This window comes from Lepidothrix coronata, unplaced genomic scaffold (genome assembly GCF_001604755.1).
Source record: "Lepidothrix coronata isolate B3197 unplaced genomic scaffold, Lepidothrix_coronata-1.0 Scaffold98, whole genome shotgun sequence".
In the NCBI taxonomy this organism is placed as follows: Eukaryota; Metazoa; Chordata; class Aves; order Passeriformes; family Pipridae; genus Lepidothrix; species Lepidothrix coronata.
Window position 1 is genome coordinate 2,864,747 of NW_016690278.1, and position 22,362 is coordinate 2,887,108.

Sequence of the window (22,362 nt, forward strand, 5' to 3'; positions counted from 1 at the left end):
CTTTGCAAAATGCTAGTCATATGTTAAGATGTGCTTTTCTGAAGTGCTTTGTAAATAATGATATTCTGATTTCACAGAATCATAGACAGATTTGGCTGGAAGGGACCTTAAAGATTGTCTAGTTCCAAACCCCTGCTATGGGCAAGGACACTTCGCACTAAAGAAGGTTACTCAAAGCCCCATCTGACCTGGCCTAGGAAACTTTCAAGAATGGGGCATTTACATCTTCTCTGGGCAACCTGTTGCAGTGTCTCATAACTACAGTAAAGAATTTCTTCCCTATATCTGATATAAACCTAGCTTTTTTCTGTTTAAAGCCATACTTCCTTGTCCTGTCATTACATGCTCTTGCAAAAAATCCCTCTCCAGCCTTCTTGTAGGCTCCCTTCAGGTGCTGTAAGGCTTCAGTAAGGTTGGCCCCTTTTCCAGGCTCACCAACCCCAGCTCAGCCTGTCTCCATTGGAGAAGTGCTCCAGCCCTCAGGTCACCTTCATGGCCCTCCTCGGGACTTGCTCTGACATCATCTACAATTTTTTTACCTGTAAGTTTAAATACAAATTGTTTTTTAATCAAATCTGTGATTAGTGTTAAGGAAATTGAAGTCGAGAGCAGGGAAGTGATTGGTTAGATGTCAGACAGTAAGTCAGTGCTGGAGCCAGAAACTGAAGATCTGTTCTTCTGACATTTTTATTTTTTCAGTGGTGTTATTCTCTAGCCTGTACTGCCTCCCACCTTAGAGCTGCTTTAGCTGCTAATAAATCATACTAGTGTGGTTTGCTGACTGTGGGAATGTTTTGCTAATCCAGGCTCCCTCTGCACATCATCAGGTTTATGATATAGCTAACCCCATGTGTGGCTCTACTTGTGTGTTTTGTTAATTCAGAATCTCATTCTGTTTTGCAGACGCAGAACAAGCTCCTTTGTCACAACTTCCAAAGAGCTTTGGACAGCAGATCTGCTTTATTGAGAGAAATAATTTTGTTTAGACAGATGAACACAAACTGTGCTTTTTGAGTTAAAATGCAAAGTTTTGGTTATCCAGCACATATCCAGACTTCCTAAAACTTACCACACCTCCTCATTTGTCTTGCATGATAATAGAACAGCAAGAGTGCATTTTAAAACCTTTCCTGTGCTTTCAGATGCCAGTTGTGTGTAGTAACCAAAAGAGTTAGAAATTAAGTATTGAGTGTTCTGCAGAGCTAATTTTTAATGCCTAAATACAAAGAGAATAATTTGGATGTTATAGAGACTGTTATTGAACAGTCAACGAGCTGTCATAGCCTTTTCATGAAAAAGGTACTTTTCAAAACTTACTTTTGCAACTGTTTTGTAAAAAGGAAAGCAAGACCAGCTTCTCCCCACAGCCTTCTCTGCTGCCCAGATAGTCTGTAATGATACATGTGAATCTGCTACCAAGCTGTTAATTTCACTTTATTTTGGTTTTAATTCAGCCTTTGAGTTTTTGTTTAGTTTCCCTTTAGATTGGCTTATTTCAGTGAAGTAACGTATAAAATACATAAATGTATAAAATATGGTGCCATAAAGTAAAGGGAAGGCAGAAAGAGTTTGTAGTGTATTTAGAAAAGATCCCCGTGGAGGTCAGATACAAAGAGAATGTGATAATTAAGACAGAAATTATTTTAAGGACTTTCTTTATAAAACAACCTGTTTTATCAGATAAGTTTTACTGTATTCACAGTTATAAATTAGCATTGTTACTTGAGAAATAGACATTATCAGGAACTACTTTTCTCTGAGGACAAGACACAGCATGTTGCACAACATCCTCCTTGCCTTTTAAGTTACAGTGTCAATGCCCAGAGACAAGCCCCAGTTTTGATGGGCACTGAGAAGACATTACCAGTTGCTGTCTGATAGGTTGCTTGACCTGAATGAGGTCACTGAAAGTAAGGCAGGAAAAGGCTCATCCCCTTTGTTCTGTGATGATACTGAAGTTCTTAGGTTGCCTCTATTGCAAACAAGGTAATGAAAGCTTTGGTGTATAAAAAAATGTGTATACAGGAGTGAGGCAAAATCTGTCTTCACTTGAAAATTATGCATCATTTTGCTTTTCCAGTGCATTAATCAGTCTATTGTGTCACAGTGGTTTTTAGAAGAACAAGTATGTATAAAAAAAATAATATATAAAAAACTCCAAGTTCTTTATTCTCCTTCTCAGAACTGATATTTTCACGTGTGCTTGTGACAGAAAGTAGATCTCTGATTTTCTCAATATTCATCAGATAGACAGTGATATTCCATGTTCATCATGTTGCCTGTGTACATCAGCCATTTATTCATACTGACCTTCAGCATCTCAAATCCCTTGCTCTGGGTGGGTGACACATGATTGAAACAGTGCTGTGGGACATTGTCACTGTAAGAAAGTGCCCCATTCTATAAAAGTAGACAATGGTATAAACAGCACCTAGATTTGATAAATACTGTTTAATTTCTAATAATTCCCACCCTCCAGATCTGTCCCCAAAGCTTGGTCAAGAATTTTTTAAGCATTGCTATTACCTTCCAATGCACACAAGAAAAAGTACAGTTCTTTTTCTCTCTTGGCTTTTTACTACCTTTCTGAACCAAAAATACCTCCTCAAGAAAGTCAGAGGAAGAAGGCTGTGAATGATCCCTGCATGATTAAAACTGACATCACAGGGTCACCCCAAAAGGCTGCAGTGTTTGGCAGTTCCAGTTTGCTGAAATGTATTGGGATAGAGATTTTGGTTATTAAGCTGCTATTGCTGTTCTGTAGCTCCTACTGAATGTCAGCTCTGGAAAAGTGGGTTCTTGCAAATAAGAATGGTGAGAGATGAGATTATTCTTAATTTTGTCTTCATTAGTGTAATTTCCATGCTGCCAAATCTCTTGATGTTTTTGTACACTGTTCACTGGTTTCATTTTTTTTTTTTTTTGACACCACCAGCAGACATCAAGGAAGTTCATGAGAATCTCGCATGACCTTACTATTAATTATTTTGCAATAGGGTTGTAGATGCAGAAGGAGGCAGGGAAATGTTAAAAAAGTTTGGTTTAGAATATAAAGATTTTTAGAATAAAAAGATTTTTTTTTTTTTAGAAAAGCCTCTATCTCCTCTACTCGTCACTTAAATTTTAAGACACATATTTTTATCTCGTGTATTTTAAAAATCACAGTAGTTTTAAGTCATCGCATGCTGTTTTGTTTTTTTCTTCTCTATGTTCAAGGTGTTTGAGTCTGTAAAGTGGCAATGCTTGTAGTAATACACCTGGGGAAAAACTTCATGAACTTACTTGTTTCTGTCAGCTTATTCTTTCAAGCTTTGGTAATTAGGCTACATATGTTCCATTCACTAGTACAGATCTGTTCCGTAGGATTACAGGGGCCTAAACTGAATTTAATGTCTCTGATTATCTAGTGCAACACCCTAGCATAAAATTTAGACAGTTACTTTTACATTTTAAATTGTCTGGTGAATAAAAAAGCTAGATGGTCTTGCAACAAAGATTTAAAAGAAAGGAATATTAACTGTGTTCTGCAGCGGATTATTGGCAGGGTTATTTACTTTCAGAATGGACATCTGGTCTCATTTCTAATTTTTGTTGCTTCAGTTTTCATCCATGGATCTCTTTGTACCCTTTGCTACTGTTCAAAAGCTCCTCTCTATGGAAATACTTGTAGGCTGTGCTCAAGCCACAACTCTTCTTTCTTTTACAGTAATTTACAGAGATTACTCTACGTAATTATTATCTCAGCTCCTTCCAGACCTTTTCCTCTTTACAAAGTTATTTTTTCAAGCATAAGCACCAAAACTGGACACAGTATTGTGGGAACAGTTGTAGTGGTGCTGTTCCTATATTTTCCTGAATCTTTATCCAAGGATGCTGTGCCCTTTTACTGCCCGTTTTCAAATTCTCTTTTTTGTGTGTGTGTTTTTTGTTTGTTTGTTTGTTTGTTTGGATTTTTGTTTGGTTTTTTATTAATGTTGTCACGTTGTTGTGTTCTTATCAAGTCTAAGGGTCCATTTTTGGCTACATTAAAAGAAAATTTACTCAGATGAGTCATCTTTAAAATTTGCTTTGTTTCAATTCTATCAGAACTAATTTAATTTTTAAACTTCACCAGTAATATTCTCTTATTTTCTTCTACTTCATTGTTTAATGCTAATGCTGAGTCTGGATTCTTTTGTACTCCACTCAAAAATGCCTTCCCTGGGTTCCTAACTATTCCATATCTATTTTGATATGTTAATTGCACCTTCAGTTCAGTTATTCACTTGCTACATTTGTGAATTGTTGTTTTTCACTTTGACTGAAACACGAACTTTAGAAGGCCTATTTATATTATCCTTTTTAATCTCAGTTCAACTTTACAGAGCCTAAGTGATTTGTTAGCTATTTTAAATATTTAAATACAGTATTTCCTTTTTTTGCTATAATACACTGACCAATTCATACTGGTGTGTTTACCCTCAAAATAATAAACAGTTTCTGAAATAACATTTCTGCTAGTCACATTGTCCATTTATTTAAATTCTCAGCTAAATAGTAACTATGTATTTTTTCTTGTGGTTCATTAACAACAAAATAGTTTTAAATTTAATTATTTTCATTAAATGTGCATTAGTACATATGTGCTTACTTTATACGTGAGAATAATTTCAGAAATTCCTATTATGTGAAGAGACAAGAACTTCTTCAGTGTTGTCATCATTCACTTAGCATAATGCAAATGAAGGCATTTGTAATTTGAGGATGTCATTTTTCACAAGGGCGACTAATTGCAACCATTCTTTATAAAAGTCTTATGCTTTGAGAAAACTTGTTTCTTGGGCAATAAGCCCCAAATATGCCTTTAAAAGTTGTAAGTCCCAGCATTGATAACAGCAAGAGTTAGACTGAAGTTTCAAGCCTATGCTACGTTTCTCAAAATTACGAACATTAAAGAAATTGTGAAATTAAGAGTAGAGTGAAGCCAGAAGGAAGATTTGGTAGATGGGTAAAATCCATTTGCTGTCCTCTTCTGTTTCTTCTTTTCTCCAATCTAGCATATGGAAGGAAATTATATATCAGCTTGGACAAGACCTTTTGACTATTTTGAGTTGCTTAAAACAAGTATTAAATTTATCTAAAATGACAAGTTGCTGCAAATTATTCGTGAAGAAAAGACTGGATTTTTCTTTAGTCTTCTGCTGTTCTTGATGTCTTCTGTTGTACACCCCACCTACACATCAGGATTTATTTTAACAACGAGAATGTACAGAGATACTTTATATTTAGAAATTAGTTAGCCTTTGTTTGCTGTGAAGGTCTTTCATAGTGCTATATGTAGTCAACTGAAATGTACTAACTAAATATAATTTTCTGAAACAATGGATTAGTGGTTACCAATCCTTGCTTAGAATTCTCTTCTAGAGTTTGTCAGCTCATTCAAGCGCAGAATTCAGTCTCAAGTCTCATCAAGGCTCCTCTTTTCCCTTGGTCAAATAAGGACCTGTTTTCTCTTCAGTGTGTGTATAGAGTCACCTCTTACAATAATGAACATGGTGTGCTGTGTACTGGGTAGAGGGGGGCCTCAGTGTGCTTTAACCAGTTTCTGGCATTCAGTGATAGACTCAGTTACTAACTTGTGCCACAAAAAGCTTCTATATGCACTAACGGTAATGCCAATATTTTCGTCCTGTTTTACTAAGAGAAAGGATGAAAAGGGCAAAGGCAAATTGCCTGAGGACTTTGCAGGGTGCTTCACTACTTGATTTTATACCTCCTCCTACTTGGAAGAGTCTGTATCCTCTGTTTTGTATAGCTTCAGTATGCCAATTTCATATATATATATAAAGTGTAGAGTTGTGCATATATATATATATATGTATTTTATATATACATACAGGAATGTAGTTATGATAGAATATGTAACTTACCATGTGGGAATTAGAGAGCAGTTTTTGTGGGAGTCACTGGTAGGTTTAGCTAGAACTGTAAATCTTTACTAAGGAGCATAGTCTCAAATGTATGTAATGCATTCATTTTCTTGGAAATAAAAGGAGGTATTACATTCTTTCAATGTAAATCAGGAACTAAGAATGGTTTACTGTATTTCCCTCTTGCCAAATCATAGCAGTACCATTTCCCCCAAGTCCCATAATGAAACCCTGGATGGATAGCATAACCATAGCCAAGAAGGAAAAACAAAACAAAAACAGCTCACTAAGTATATGAGAACAAAGCTATTACATAAGCAGAAACCTCTTGGATATTGGCAGTTTTAAAATGTCATATGGTATTCTTTTACACTTGAAGGTATGCTCTATTTTTTTGTTTGTTTTTTTACTTATTATTACATCAGTTAATATTTATGGTGGTTGGATGGGTGTGTGTCGAGGGCAATCTATGTCCTTAGATTGTCTTTACACATGTTCTCTTGCTTCACCAAAAGTCCCATATTTCTAATTGTGCTGTCATGTTGCTTAACAAGACAGTAAGTCACTTGTGTCTCATAGCAAAAAACCAAAGAATTGTGTTACAACCCAGTGCATTAATTTCATCAATTTCTTTCAGGTTTGAAAAAATAACTTTCTTCTGTGTCTGATTACAGTTTCTTGTTCACCACCTTTTGCTCAGTTTCCAGGACTTCTTTGAGTGTATTCCCAGAGCTACTTTATCAGTTTTACTCACAGCCTCATCAGTTTACAGCACTGCTGTTTTTCTTCTCTACTCTGTAATTATCTGGCAGTGATGACTGGTTAATGAAAACCTATATAACCTCATGTATCTGTCTGTTGTAACCTTTAACAAGTGTCAGAACTTTGCCAACCTCTTGAGATTGCTTTTGAGTCTAAATCACTCTGTAGGAATCGTTTCTGGGAAACAAACAAACGAACAGCTTTTGGAGTAGTTACATTTGTAAAAATGATAAATGTCAGTATCTTATGTATCAAGAATGAAAGAATTTTGGAAAATGGGTGTTTCTCTATGTGTGTATCTTTATCATTATCAATCTATGTGTATATCTAGTTACCTCCATATACAGAATATAAAAATTAAATTTCTCTGATCCATATGGTCTCCGTCTAAAAACAGAGGCCATTAGTCTGTGGCACAGCTAAAAACAGAACTTCTTTATTTGTGGGTTTGCTAAACATGTTGTTACTTCCTCATTGGTTCCCTCCCAGTCTCTCCAGTTCATGCATACTTCAGCAGCCCTTTTTTTACTTAAAATAATAAATTAATATGAATCCTAAATACTCCAGTAAAAAAGAAGCTTTCCCTTTGCTCTTTTGGTAACTTTGTTGTATCCCTGAGAACAAGTGAAATGGGTGTGAAACTAAAATGAATCTCAAACGCAGGTGTTGTTTAACACAGAGTTGAAGTTATTTATTCTACTTTATGCAACAGAACAGTCTTATTTATAGAGCTATGACTGGAGTAAAATATGTGTTGGAGATAGGGTAGTCTTCTCCCTGTGAATTAATTTATAACTCTTTCACTGTTGTAATGCGATGTTCTAGCAGAAAAGCTTCTCCAGAATATATTCCTATTAGTGATTTTGACCACTGACCTGCTAGCACAAAAGCTCGCTGACTCTATCACTGGTCTAAATGCTGGATTACAGTGCTACATTTGAATCTGGTGTTAAACACTGAAAATATTTTCTTTTCAAATGAAAAAAACCCTAGCTTTAGACTTGTTACTTTTCAAGATGCTTACAGAGAAAGAGAAAAAAAAGCAACAAACAAAACCAGCAAAACAGCAGAACACAGAAATTAGGTACAATGCAATTTGAATATATGGTGCCTGTTTTGTCACCTGACTCCTCTTTAATTTGTTCTGAAAATAAACTGGAGTTTCAGTGCTTGTGTAATCCTAGCCTTTGCTTCCCCCTGCTCTTTGTTGAGATAATGGTGTTCTGTATTTATTAATTGAGCTGTACAAAATGTTTGTAAATAGGTCACACAGTTGTTACCCTCTGGCAGCTTGATGAGCTTAACTTTTTTCCTTTCCCCCCCAATTCTAGGAAGGATTTCTGTGTACATAAAGATGAACCCTGTGATACTGTTGGTAAGTAAATAAATGTAAGAGACTGTATATAAACTTCTTAATAAAGTATGTGTTATGTAAATACAAATGTGAAGCTACAAGGTGACAGCAGAATTGGTGACGGAAAGCAGTAACTAGATAAAACGCAAAATACATCTTAAATGATAATAATACTGTTAGATTTATGTATGCTTCTAGCAAAGTACTACCTTTATGTACAATATTCTCATCTCTTTCATAGAAAAGACTTCTAAAACTATTTTGTTTTTAATCTCATTGACTAACTAATAAAAAATTGTTTTACTATTCTAAGTTCTGAAGCTAAAAAATTGTGTTTATGATTTTTTTTTTTTTTTTGTGCCGTGGATTTATCTTTGGTGAGAATATGTTTACAATGTATAAAAGAAGTTTCCAATGTAATATAGTAGAGTGATACAGAGTTTATGAACTATGTAACTTCAGAAGAATACAGGATGTGAGCTATTGTGAAAGGCATCTTCTGACATCTTCAATTAAACTGAGTGCTAGCTGAACCGAGTTTTTCTATCAGCAGTCATTGATATAGTTCACACACTTTTGGGAAGACAATTTTTCAGTGTAAAGGTCTGGTGGAAAAGGTAGCAAAAAAGTAGCAGTTGTTCTGTTCAGTTTGAATTCTGGGTGAAAACATGCCATGACCCTAAATGAAGGATGTCATGGCATGTTTTTACCCTAGAATTTCAATTGGCTAACAGAAGTCTTACCAGTTCTACATGTGAATACAAGGATTCAGAACCTATGTTTTTTTCAGAATTAGGAAGATAGTAATGGACTATTAACTATTGTCCTGCTTATGCTCCCTCATGGGTAAAGGAGAAGTAGATTTTTCTTTTCCTGTTTCATTTCAGTTGCAAAAGTTTGGGGAGAATTCTCATATCAACTGTATTACCTCACTACTTGATAGTCTTTTTTTCTTTTGCTGCTGTATCCCAAGTGTATGTGAGTGTGCCTGTGGGATGGATATCAATTAAAACCTTCTAAATGAAGGATGGAATACGTTTTACAACAGTTAAAGATTAAGAATTCATCATGTTCTTTCACTAATTGGTATATTGGTCTTAATTGAATTTTGTATGAGTGTTTGGTGCTCAGGGGCATTTATTTTTGACCTATTAGTGGGAATATGTTTCCTTCCAGCTGAAAGAGGAAGCAGTGTGACAAGAGGTCTTCAGCATTTTATGTTGCTCTAAACTGAAGATTAAGTCTGGAGTACTCCCAGTATATCTAAATCAGGATAGGCTGCTGTCTGGATTTCAGAGATGAAGTGAATGTATTCAAGGATTTGAATGATGAACGATGTTTCCTCTTTGCTTGAACCTTGGAGGTAATAGAGGGACTATTTATCTCTGAATTTGTCCATGGAATTTTAAATGGGATAAGATTGAACTGACTCGAGTATTGGTCATTCACATGTCTGTGATGAAGAAGCTTGAACAAAACTTGGAAATGAGGCAGTGCATTGATTGTAAGTGCACAGGAAGTAAAGCGTTTGCAGTCTTAATGTATCGATTAAAAAAAAAAAAATGAAGTAGAGACCCTGACTGTCTGATCTGGCACTTTGTAGACTGGCTGTTGTGGACTTTCCCACTCTGCATATTGTTGTTGAGAGGTTTCTTCAGGAATTGAAATATAGTTTGTATGTGTGGTTCTTTCCATGTGGGTATGATTGTGCAGCAAATCTAAGGTCATTCTTCTCCTGATGTTTCATTGTTTATTATGTGAATTCAATCATTAGTTTCCCAGATGAATACAGCACCTTCCCACAAAGTCAGTGAGTCATTTCTTCCATGCCCATTTACAGTACTGTGAGTCCATGCTAAGAAGAAAATTTTCTGAGGCTCCTGTCCACCACCATCTTGTCCACCACCAATCATGATATATATTCATATATCATGAATATATTATTATTGATGTATCAATATTTTTTAGGATAGCAGGCCTATAATCCCAAATTGTTGAAAGTACATGTAGATAGAAGGTGATTTCATTTTGGTATCTTTTCTTGATTTCCCTAGGAAAACCGAAAGGGTTATTTTTAGATTAGATCATGAATGAAAGTTTGTTGAGAGGAAATGAAGCACAATTTGATCTTACTACAGATATTCATGCAACAAGTTTATAGGCAAAAGGAGACAGTGCATTCCAGGGATGTATAACATTCTGTAAATTACAGAATTTGCCAAAGACAGTAAATGAGAAGTGCTAATGCACTTTACAACTCCCAGATGTCCAGAGCTTGCCTCACCTTCTCCCCAATAAAACCCAGAAGAATGCACCACGATACAGACTTTTGTCTACCATAAAGAGTGGAATAAAGCAATGCTCTGTGAAATACTGATATAACTGTACATGTATGTGAGGCAGTCGAGATGATCTTAAGCAATTTACACAATCCAGAAATGGAAGTCATGAGAAGGGGGCATGTATAGGACAGACCTTTTTATTGGAAAGGGTTGTCGTGTTGGATGATAGTTCTTCCTAGTGCTGGACACTAAGCAGACAAATACTGGATTTATTGTTTAGTCATTAAATGCCTAGACTCACAGTTTTCAGATTGGACATGAGTATCCACTTGAGCCAGATACAGTAAGTACCAATATTCTGTTATACAGACAAAGTTTTCATGATTTAAGTGGCAAATAATACATTTTTTGTGCTTCCAGTCTTCTTCTAAACAAAGTACAGAGCTTGTGCACTCTTCAATTAGTACTTTTTCATTGTCTCTTAAAATAACAGTGATTTATATTAAGATTTAATCGTTTAAAGATATAATTAACCTGAGAACTCTGTTAACCAGAAAAAATGTTTACTCCAAATCAAAACCATATATGAAACCTCCCTAGAAATATACTGAAATGTATTTCATTAATGATATTGAACAAAATATGTGGTAATAATCTAAATATTCCCTCACAAAAACATTTAAGGTGGACAAATACAAGATTTTTTTTTCCCATAATGATAGAAAACATGACTTGGATTGATTGTCAGAATTTTAAATTCTTAATCAGGAAAAAAAATCTGTCTATCTTGGTGTTCAAGCACAAAAATTGTGTATCATGGAGAAGCAAAGGCTTTGGTGAGACCTCATGGTGGCCTTCCAGTACTTAAAGGAGGGAGAGGGACTTTTTATGCAGGCAGATAGTGGCAGTACAATTCTAAAACGTATGAATAGTTCATATTTTATAGTTCTGCAAAGTAGTCAGAAAGACAAGAATTAATTCAGGAATTTTATTTGATTCCCCAAAGTGTGTTGAAGTTTAGAAAGGAGAATGTATTTATTTTATAACTTTCAACATTAAGTATTGTACTATTTCTAGAAATGTTTGGAAATCTCTGCTGTAGGCAGGGGAGTTGTGAGACTACTTTCTTACTTCATAATGTAAATCCAGAGTAACTCAAATTAATGCCATATTTGTTTAATCCCACTTTTCTGTAAAACATTAAGCTAGACTCTCACGTGGTATCAGTCAGCCCAGGTCAACTGATTTCAGCTAGGCTGTTCTGATTTCAGCATTGTCAATTGTTGCAGCCCCTGTCAAATTCTTCCTGGGTGGAGAACCACAAAGTAATTGTTTTAGGCTCAAAATTGACCAGACCTAAGTGTTCTTGAGCTTCCTCTGGTTGATTGGCTGCAGCATGTTTTTCTTTTTTTTTAGTTACTTTATTCTGTTTTCCCTCCTGTTCTGCTCATGTGTATTCTCACTGTCTCCTATTCTGCACAGAACTGAGGTCCTGTTTCTCCACCACTGATTCTCACAGTTCTGCAGCTTAAACAGAGGTTTCAAACATTGCTTTACAGTACAATCATTAGGGACATAGCATGATTGAAAGAGATGACTTTTCTGAGGGTGGAAGAATATGAAGATGTTTACATATAACTTCAGTTTAGCTAATGAAAAATTAGATTTGTAATTGTCTAAGATTCTTTTCCTTCAGAAGACAACTGACTTTTAGGATCATGGCATGTCTCTCCTCCAAAAAGGCTTTGTTGGCTTAGTCAGAGGGAACTATCTTTTGAATTTATGGTTATTTGGAGTGTTGTTCTTTTTCCTGTGCTGATGACAGGTAAAATTATGAGTGTAGATGTCCCAGTGAATTTCTGAAAAATCTAATAAATAATTCAATTACCAATTTTCAGAAAATTGAGTCCATAACAACAGAACAAAATGTGAGCTGTGGGATTGCACATGCTCTGTTGTTCTTGTGTGTGAACCTTCTGGTATTATCGTTTCTGCAGAAACTGAGGTAGCGATTTTTCTAAGAGGGGCAGTGAGATTTCTGGGACTGCCCTGCTTTGAGACTGCTCACTGCCTTGGTTTAGCATCCCTCTGCCTCCTTTTCCAGCCCTTCCTTGTGCAAGCAAAATGGCTCAGCAAGTCTTAGCACAAACACACAGTTGTCTTTAGTGAACATTGTGATTGTTCACTTAACTAACTGTAAAATTTTGTTTGTGGCTTCCATGCAGCTCCCTATTTGTGTCAAAGCTGTAGGTTAGACTGAAAGATAGATTCTAGCAGGAGTACTTGAGAGCTTCTGAAGTGTTCAGGGATGCTGAGAGTTGTTCATCTCAAAATGGTTATCAAAAGGTGTAGCAATGAGCATAATTGCTGCAGTTGGAAATACTGGCAGGCTGAATGCCCAGCACAAGATCAATGAATTAGCAAGTGAGAGAATCAAGAAGGGAACCCAGCATGTTCTTCCTCTCCATTCAGCCTATTACATTGTCTAAATTTCTAGTGCCTATGACATGGCTTTTAAAAAATCTGAAGTGTTGGTGTGCTGTCACATTGCTGTAAGTTGTAAAGCTACAAGTAAATTCATCCTCAAAGAACATGTAGAAATTGAAAATAATTTGCAGAAAAAAAAAATTCTACTATTTGAAAGCTGTTGCTTTAGTAATGCTATCCTATAGTGAGTATAATGCAGTTCCTGCTGGTAGTTGTTTTTTTCCAAAGTCTTTATTGAAGATAGACCATTCCAGATATCAGAATATCAGACACTAAGCACCTGAATCCTTGTATTATACCATGTCCTACACTCTGTGGTTCTTCAGGTAATATTTCTCTCATCCCCAGTCAAAATCTGCAGGTGTACAACACATGTGTTCTGTAGAAAAATTGTGACCATGGTTAATGTTTTGAAAGATTTATGATAGCCAGTAAAATGTCCTAGTAACACTGATTGCAACAAAATGGAAAACAAAAAGTAGTAGTTCCAGATTCAGTTACCATACATCTTTTACCGCACTCAGTAAAAAAAGATGCCTCTGTCAAAGGAAGGTCAGGAACTTTCTCGGCATGTCTGAATTGAGTTCCATTTGACCTGATATGTCAGAATTATGAGTCATTTTGAAGGTAACTTTTGCCTTAAATAGTGACCTGGGCTGATTTTTTTCATTATTGTCTTCTTACTGCAGCAGGGAGAGGCTTCTATTTTATAAATACCTCTTCTACTGACACACCTGTATTGTTCTGTACAAACATGCTCATACTCCTAGTCCCGTTAAAAATTACCAAGCAGTAGAATGTTTCAGGTATAGTAAGTGGGGCTTTATGAAAGACAAGGTTTTCAGCGCTTCACTGATCTCAGAGGAGTGCAGGTGCAATGTTCTAATTGTGGTCTCTTGGAGAGAAAGTAATTAAATGCTCTTTTCAGGCAGTATTTTGTATCTTATTGTTGCAAATGGGGACCATGACAAGATTATACTAAATCAGGATGTGCTTTGGTGTGAGATCTCTGTATACTTTCAAGCCTAATCGGCAAGAGAGGAGACCTAATCAGTGGAACAGGGAGCGGCATTCCCTAATCCGGGACACCCGGGAACCGACAAGCTTTAAGGATGCAGTAAATCAAGGTGTTGATGTGTGTCTGTGTATACCTTGCTAACTTGGCAAAATGCTCACGGTCCATGTGTCCTGTAGCTGAACTATGTTCATTATAATACTTAAGCTCACGCCTAGAGGTCAAAAAGAGCCCTGGCCAGGTGAAGACCCTTCCCCTGACACGCGGAGAAGTTCAGCAGGGGTTACGTAACTCGCATGGAAATTTACTGTCCAGTTGTACCAGAGGGGCTGCACTGGGGAAGTCACTGACTCTGAATTGCTCTGTGTGAATAATGGCAGGAGGAGTCCGGTGTTTGTGCTTGATTTGTGCAGTACCACCGAGCGCCCAGGCTCGCACAACTCTGGCACAAATAAGCAGGGTCTCTCTCAAGTGTGTAATTATTGGCTTGTTGCATGCTGGGTAAAAAAATCCAATTTTGGGGCAAATTATGATATCCCAAAAGAGCAGGGTTTCCTTAAAAAATACTGTAATTTTTAAAACTGCATGCCGTATCATTTTTAGTTAAAACAGCAGCCATAAGAACACGTATTTTCATCTAAACTGTTTTCTAGAGAGCATTTTCCAATAAAATACTGACGCTGCAATCTATAAACAGAATTCCCTTAAAAACTCTTGTCAGATTGTTTCGGGAGGTTGGTACAGGTACAGTGTATTAAAATAATCTAAACTTGGTAAAGCTAGTGTTACATATACAGAAACAATAGCAGAAGATTAAGGCATCATCAGGTCTTTGTACTGTTGCAAAGGATCTAAATGATGCCTGGCAAGGAATCAGACAAACATCTACATAGTAAAGACCACAAACCAAAATGAAGTGAAAGAACACATCTTTCATCCAACTTAGAAAAATGCCAAAGACAGATTTATTTACTTTTCTAATATGAAAGCTGTTGATCTTTGATGCAAAGGGCTTGGACTTTTCCTCCAAACTTTGCCCCTATGGACAAAGGTTTAGACCAGCCCTACACATTAAGAGATACACCAGAAATAGGGAATTGGGCAGGCTATCCATGTCCAGTGAGGGTTAATTCGGGAAATAGTGAAGCTGAATGCTTAGGGCCCGTTACCAAAGTGCAAGCAGCCCAGGAACTTGCACAGAACGCAGGCAGCAGTACAGCAGAAGTAAAGTTAAGAACTCTGTTTCCCTCTGTTTCTTCATCTGATTCATCCATCTGGTGTCCCTCCTCTAATCCAGAAAATCCCTCTGTTGTAGTCTTGCATAGCTGCCCTTAGCCTAACTAGGCAGTAAGAGTTTGCTGAGAATCGGAGTGAACTCCCTCATGCTGAGCTGTGTGCTGCTGTGCCTGGGCTCCTGCAGGCACTTGATGCTGCTAATAATTTACAGCTAGATCAAGTACCCACGGGCTGCAGAATAGGAGCCCTTGTGACGCAAGCCATGTCAGCAGCGTAAGACTTTCTGCTGGTCTTTCTTTCTGTTTGTTTCCCTTTTGAGGAGACACAACTACAGAACAAATGCGCTTCCAAATGCAGTTCCAAATCAACACTGTAAGTTGTCCAGGTGCTGTCACTTGCAGGGGGCAAGAGAGGTTTTCTGCTCAGTGAAGGCAAACATGAATCCATAAATCCTGAAGCTTGTCACTTATGGTATGCCTGAAAGTTTGGGAACAGGTTCTTCTCCACAAGTCAGATAAAGCTGAAAGTAGGGTTCAGGCAAGAACTTCTACATAGGATAGAACATAGAACCTACGTACAGGTACATAACAGAGGACTTCTACCACACAGTAATCCTTCCAGTCTTGCAGAAAGAAATGTAGGAGGATGAAATCAGGAGAGCTTAGAAAGATAAGTTTTTTAAGGTGTTTGCATGCATCTGGGGTTTTGAACATTTCAGCATTGCACAGTCCAGTTGGATATTGGTGAGAAGTGTTATGTTTTGAGGTTACCATTTTAAAATTCTGTTGACTGAGATTACCCATAGCTGCAGAGATGTACACCTAGCCCTCTGGCTGACCTCTGTGACCAGCAGTTTTTTCTGATATTCGTCACTAGTGTAATTAATTTTCATTGTTTTATTGTAAATGTCACTGGTCTGGGAGCCATGGGAATTCAGAGAGCAGAATGGAAAGATTGGACGAGAAACAACTACAATGTTTCTCCCAGTGAAGGCATAGCTACAGTCTGTAAAATTTCCTAGGTCAAAAATGATCTCTGACACGTCTCCAAGCTTGCTGCTACACAAAATTGGCAAAACCAGCAAGAGCCTTGTAAGATTTGAGGTTTTGCTCTGTGAATTTATTTGCCCCACTAAAAAAAAAAAAAGATACTCTAAAAATAAAGGAAAGGTTAAGGAAAGATTTTTTTTTTTTCAGTAACATTGCTGACATTCAGAGAACTGAGCTCACCATTTAATCTTCTCTAGATTTCCTGTGGAGATTTCCAAAGTGTAGCCTAATCTAAGCCATTCACATAACTTTACAATATGTACAATTTTCCATTCTTACAACATGTTCTTTTACAGGAAGATCATGATAATAAATTCACTGACCTGCACACAGAGGAACATCTCATACAATGAGAACAGGACCATCTTTTGAATGCTTTTGTGGAAAAGCTACCACAGAAATCTCACTCAATTTCACTTCATGAACTTTGGGGTATTTTTTAAAAGTACTGGAGCCCAGATGTGTAGTCAGTAGCTACAAATGCCTCAGTAGCTAGATTTTTCACATGGGGCTTCTGAACACAGATTTTCTCCTGTAGAAATGCAAAAGTTCCCTAGGAAGTGATAACCATATGATAGTCCAGTGTATCTAATATACAGAAACCTCTAATACACTAGATTTTTTTTTTTTTAAATCATGAGGAAAATTTTGCCTGCTACAGCCTGCAGAAAAAAATTTGCTTTTGTTGTTGAGTTACATGTAAGTACAGCAAAACAGAACCTAATTAGATATGAATTCCAATAAATGTAAAAGAAAAACCCACAGAAAAATAAATAAAATTTAGTCTACCTCGTGTCATAAAGTGTCAAATGAATAATGCATGCTTGGTGAAGTTTCTCAGGAAAGCAGAACGTAAGACTACAATACATGTGCTCAGTCGTCAAATCCAGACATTGCTGTTACAAGCCTCAACTTTATTTTTCTTTTATTAAATTTAGTTCTAAAAATTATTAAACTTCATGTTTCCAGAAAAACTTTTAAGATCCAGTCCCATCATACCTTGCCTCTTGTTTTACTGAGTTGGACTAAATGTTAAGGCTCCAGTGAGACCAGAGACATAAGTTTTCACATCAAGACATGCAAACCTTTGTTTTCAAGCTGTGTTGTAACTCAGACACAAAATAACAAGGTTGCAACACAACAGATTGTTTTATTTTCCAGTGTTTTATTTTAAGTGTTTAAAGCTTAATTAATCTCAACAGTAGTAGGGTAACACTGAATAAATCTCTCTGAATGGACTCCTGATGGCAATTTCATAATCACTGAGCTTTTAATTACTAACACTTACCATACTTAAAAACCAAGCCTTTTCCTCCTTAAACAATTGATCAAGGACTTACCCCTTCAGGCAACTCCGTTTTCTTTATTTTATGTTATTTTACTTTGAAGTAGTTAGCCAATGCATTTGGAGAGCTGAAAGTAATGGAAAAAAGATATTTTCTGTTTTGTTTTTCAGATTATACTACAGAGGTCACTTACTGCTTTCTTACTAAGTATGTGTTAACAGTCTGTCTTAGGAAGCAGTAGGGCCTTTAAGTGATTGTAGGAAGACAGGAAGGTTAATATTCATGTCTGCATCCAGTTTTGAAAGTTTACGATGAAATCCATAAGTAAATTTTCAATAGAGCTCAGAAAATCTATGGCATTCTGTACTGAACTTCCATTAGCCTCTGGATGTCAAGGAATAATAATTTTTGAAATGTTGCTCCTTTGATGTGCAGGATAATTTTGTGTGTTGTTGATAGTGTTGGTATTTACAGTTGTCTTTAATATTATTTATTTGTATAATAGTTATAAATAAAAAATAAATGCAGTGGAGTTAAGATAGTATTAAATGTGCAATCATTCCTCATTTACTAAAGAAATCAACTCTTTTGGATATTGTGGTTGTCTTGAAATATCTCTGAGGTTAACAATATTTCTTACATTGTAATAATAACTATTACATATCTAATTCTTGTTGTGCATTCCAGTTTGGACGCATTTAGTTGTGCTCTTTTTCACTTAGGTGGCATGTGATGATTGTTCTTAACATACATTTAAATCTGAGCAGATTCAGCTACAAGCTCAATGTCTGAGTTTAGTTCTTGACTTGAGTAAGTGGTCCTATAATGCGCCAGAGTACTATCCATACATCCTCATAATTTCATATCTCTTCTGTGAAAATGCAATAAGACTGTCATTTTCTACACATTATATTGGTTCATCTCTACGTATATTTTTTATTTTATTTTTTAGTGTTTTCTGTATTTAGTTTCGACTTACCAGAGGTATTTAAAATCCTACATTAAAAGGATTTAAAATATAGAGAGTCGTAGTATATATAAGAATTTTAACATTACATTGAATAGCATTTAGAATATTTATGTTTTGACCTGGAACTTTAATATCTTTCGTAGCCAAAACTTCTGTGGCCATCAGGCAAAGGGCATTCCAAAGTAAGGACAAAAGAATCCCTAATATTACAGAATGCATATTTACTATATGTTAAAGAAAACAGAAGGAACTAGCAAGTTAGTTATCACTGTAATTTGTGTTTGTCTTGTGAATATAGTGTGCTTTCTAACTTCATGTGTGAATCCTTCAGTTAGCCATACTGGATTCAAAAGTGAAAGATCAGTGAAGCCTCGGGGCAGCACTGCCAAGGACATGGAGGGGTGCTGAGACACAAAGCAGAGGACAAAAGTGGGCATGGCTTAACTAAGTTTAGGCTAAAATTCTTTTGCTAGGAGAAAATTTACCATTTTGGCTAGCTGGATTGCAAGAGATAAATGAATGAGTGATTTAATGACCCTCTCGCTGCATTAAACAGTGAATTATGTTCTGCGTCACTTTGTTCATCCAAATTGTTGAAAAACTGAACGAGGTCCAAGCAGCTGTGAGCACTTAAAAATATCTTTCATTGTCTCCTGGATTTTACAACTTCACTACTCATCTTTTATAGGTTGTTTTTATGTGAAAAACATTTAGATGAATCTTGTGTACATTCATAATAAAATCATGTGCGTTGGCAGCTGTAAATAATCATGCATTAGTAATAATTTACTCTGTGTGCTATAATACCAATATGCACTCTGGATTAGTTTGTATGAAGAATTGCTCTTCACTTCAAGAATCATGCATGCAATTAAATTTTAAAAATGAAAAATAAAGTGTGGTGTCAAACATTACAAATTAAAGACATTCAAAATAGATGGCTGTAAAATACTGTTCCTAGCTAGCCAGCCATTTTGCTCATATTAGTCTTGTGTTTAGCTCTTGGTAGAGATGGTTGTGTATAGTGTTTTTATCCTTTTGAAAGAAAAATTTGCAAAGTTATGTATGAATAGTCAGTCTTGTACAGTGTTTTGCACTGGAAAATCCCACTGTTTTTCAGTGGAAGTGTTTTCAGAACGCGAGAGACAGGTAGCTCCTTGTGACTAATGCATCAGTTTTTGTGTCCTGTAGCTATATAATGGAAAAAAAATGCCAGTGTGATGGAATTAGATTGTAAAAAAATGCATTAATGCATTTTTTTCCTTCATTTTGAACAATGGGATCAGTAGTCAGTGGTACATGGGTCCTTTAAGTGAGGAGGAAACAAAATGACCTCCATATTTGTGGAGAGAACTGCAGATTATCTATACAACTGCATCTAACTTGTCAAAACACAAAGAAAAGTGCTCCACGAATGCCAGCAGAAAGGAACAGAGTGACAGGGCCAAGTCTCACTCTTCATTTAAATGCCTTGGGGAAGATCTTATGTTCAAATCCATTTTGTGGTTCCCTTTTGTGACATTTAAAAGGCAGCATATTCTTTTGTATTTCTGTTTTGAGTCTGTACTGAAGTTTTTATGTTCTGAAGATTATGGTACCTTACCCTGAACAAAACATCATTTACTCAGCCTGCTCAAGGGGGGACTAGTGCTGTACATTAGTGATACAGGAGCCTCCTCTGGTTCTTGATTACCTTACATTTTGCAGACTTTGCAAAGGTTATTTTGAATAATAGGTGCCCTGCAAGAAGAAGGACCTGATACTCACCTTTTTCAGCTGGCTTTCATTGAGTTTAAACTTCTTGAGATTAATCCCAACAAACTCAAAGAGTTTATGAACTGGGAACAGTTTGCAAGAACATTGAGATATGAACTTTAAGAAACTTGTGCCACTGATCAGTTTACATTGACTCTTAGGCAGCATAATCACTTTCATCACGTGTGCTAACACAAGCATGAAACAACATATTCTTAGTTATACTAATGTAGATGAAATACAGGATGAGTATCTGCAGATAACCATAGTAATTTTAAATGAAATAATTTTGGCTGAAAAGAGGTGTGATGGAAGACTATTCTCAAGATAGCTTTTTCTTTGTTCTTATTTATCAAAAGACACTAGCTAAGCTATGCATCCACATCTAGTCAGTGTTTTCTGTATAAAGAAACAATTAGCTATTTAATTCACATTTCCTAGAAGATGTGCTACTAGTGTATTCTATAAGCAGTTCCAAGATCTGTCACTTTCTCATAGTGCATCTTTCTCTTGTTTCACTAAGAGAAAGATGGATCTCACTAAAATCAAAACCCACGCCAAGGAAATAATGTACTGACAGTTATGTCAGGTTTCCAGAACAGACAGTAATAGATGCTTCCTAGACGTTAAATGATCTCTGTGGAAACTTAATAGGATAAAGGTGCTTCCTCAAAAGGCTGGAGGGTGTAGCTTATTGGAAACATAAATAAAATATGCAAACACAAAGTAATGAAATATGCAATAGTGAAACAAAGCATGATTTCTTCACGCAAAAATCTTAAAGGTCACAAATGGCAAAACTTTGGCAATAGAGTAATACACTATTCTAAAAACAAACAAACAAACCCAGATGATCTCTTTCAATTTCCTTAGCTGCCCCTCGTCTCACATAAAAAAGAGAGCAAATTACACCATGCTTTAAAAAAAGGAAAAAACTTCCTAAATATTTTCTTTAAGTGGGATCTCAACAACAGTAGAATAATCAATTTTAACTCTATTATGTCATAAAAACATGAGAAATATTTTACAGAAATCACCTAGGTTGCAGGAAATGAGGAAATGTATTACTGTGCTGAAGCCCTGTTTGTCAAGGAACAGTTTTATCTTCCTATCACACGGTATCATTTCCATGGTGTGTGTATAATAATGGGTATGACAAAATAAATGGCAAAAGAAAGCAAGACAGTCTTACTATTCTGTGTTCTTACTATTTTGTTGCAGAAATAAAAGTAGGTCTGAAGAATGTGTGTTAGAATGCAAATAATATGGTCTCATGAGTGATTTCACATCTGCTTGTTGCATAGGGGATGGTACCAACTCTCTTCTGGGAAAAAAGGCACCAAAAACTAAATTACAGGAGAATCAGCTTAGTAGGGTATCAAGACTGGAATCTTTGTAAGACCAGGGAAAACATCGCTGATGTATTAGAAATACATCAAACTGGTGAGGGGAATTGATGTTACACAAGGCTTGGGAGCATATTCAGGTAAAAACTGATATGATGGAATGAGACAGGAGGTGAATTCAAAGGCACTGCAATGTGTGTAGATGTACAGAACATGGGGGCAACTTTAGCAGCTGCACATTGTATGAATGTGAGAACTGAAGCCCAGATGTCAGGAAGGCAAGATGGCAGATAAACACCTGGGTGAATATTTTCAGTATTTGGATACAGTGACATAATTCTTACTTATCTGTACTATATATTTTACTCTGTGATGCTAATATATTCTGATCCAAGTGTACAGAGTTGTGGGATTATAATATTTTAAAATATCTTAAAGCGAACTCACACTTCACAGCAGTGGAGTGAGTTCTAACAATTAATTGGACCATTTTATGTTCCAGGAAAACATCTAGTCATTGCATTTCTCATGAAGAGTCAAATTGTCCCAGAATCAGAGACAGTTTTAAAAATACAGAATTTGTATTAAAATAGGGGTGCAATAAGTATGTTCTGATTTTTTTTTTTTTAATGAATAACAGAAAACATTAAATCTTCTTAAAATGACATATACACTCAAGAGTTAAGGTCACCAGAATTTTTTTAAGGTTACAGAAATGATGTCAAAATTCCATTTAGAAAACAAAGGCTACCTCAAAACTGATCTTGAAAACTAGGGTAACTTTTAGGGTAACTCATGTGATACATGTGTAGCTCTCCTGGAAGTCTGAACCTACCCTCACATCGTTGTTTTCATAAATATGCTGTTTCTGTGCGCTGTGCTTCCTATTCCCTTGGGCCAGGGCCCTTGAC

The 22,362-nt window shown here is 36.2% G+C and overlaps 1 protein-coding gene across 1 annotated transcript in view; it reads left to right on the forward strand.

Moving 5' to 3' along the window:
* The window catches only part of ADAMTS19 (ADAM metallopeptidase with thrombospondin type 1 motif 19), a 138,224-nt gene that overhangs the window by 39,991 nt on the left and 75,871 nt on the right, over nt 1-22,362 (forward strand). Inside the window, exon 7 of the mRNA XM_017822451.1 lies at nt 8,003-8,046. Coding sequence (XP_017677940.1) covers nt 8,003-8,046 — 44 coding nt within the window. The remainder of the gene's footprint in view (nt 1-8,002; nt 8,047-22,362) is intronic.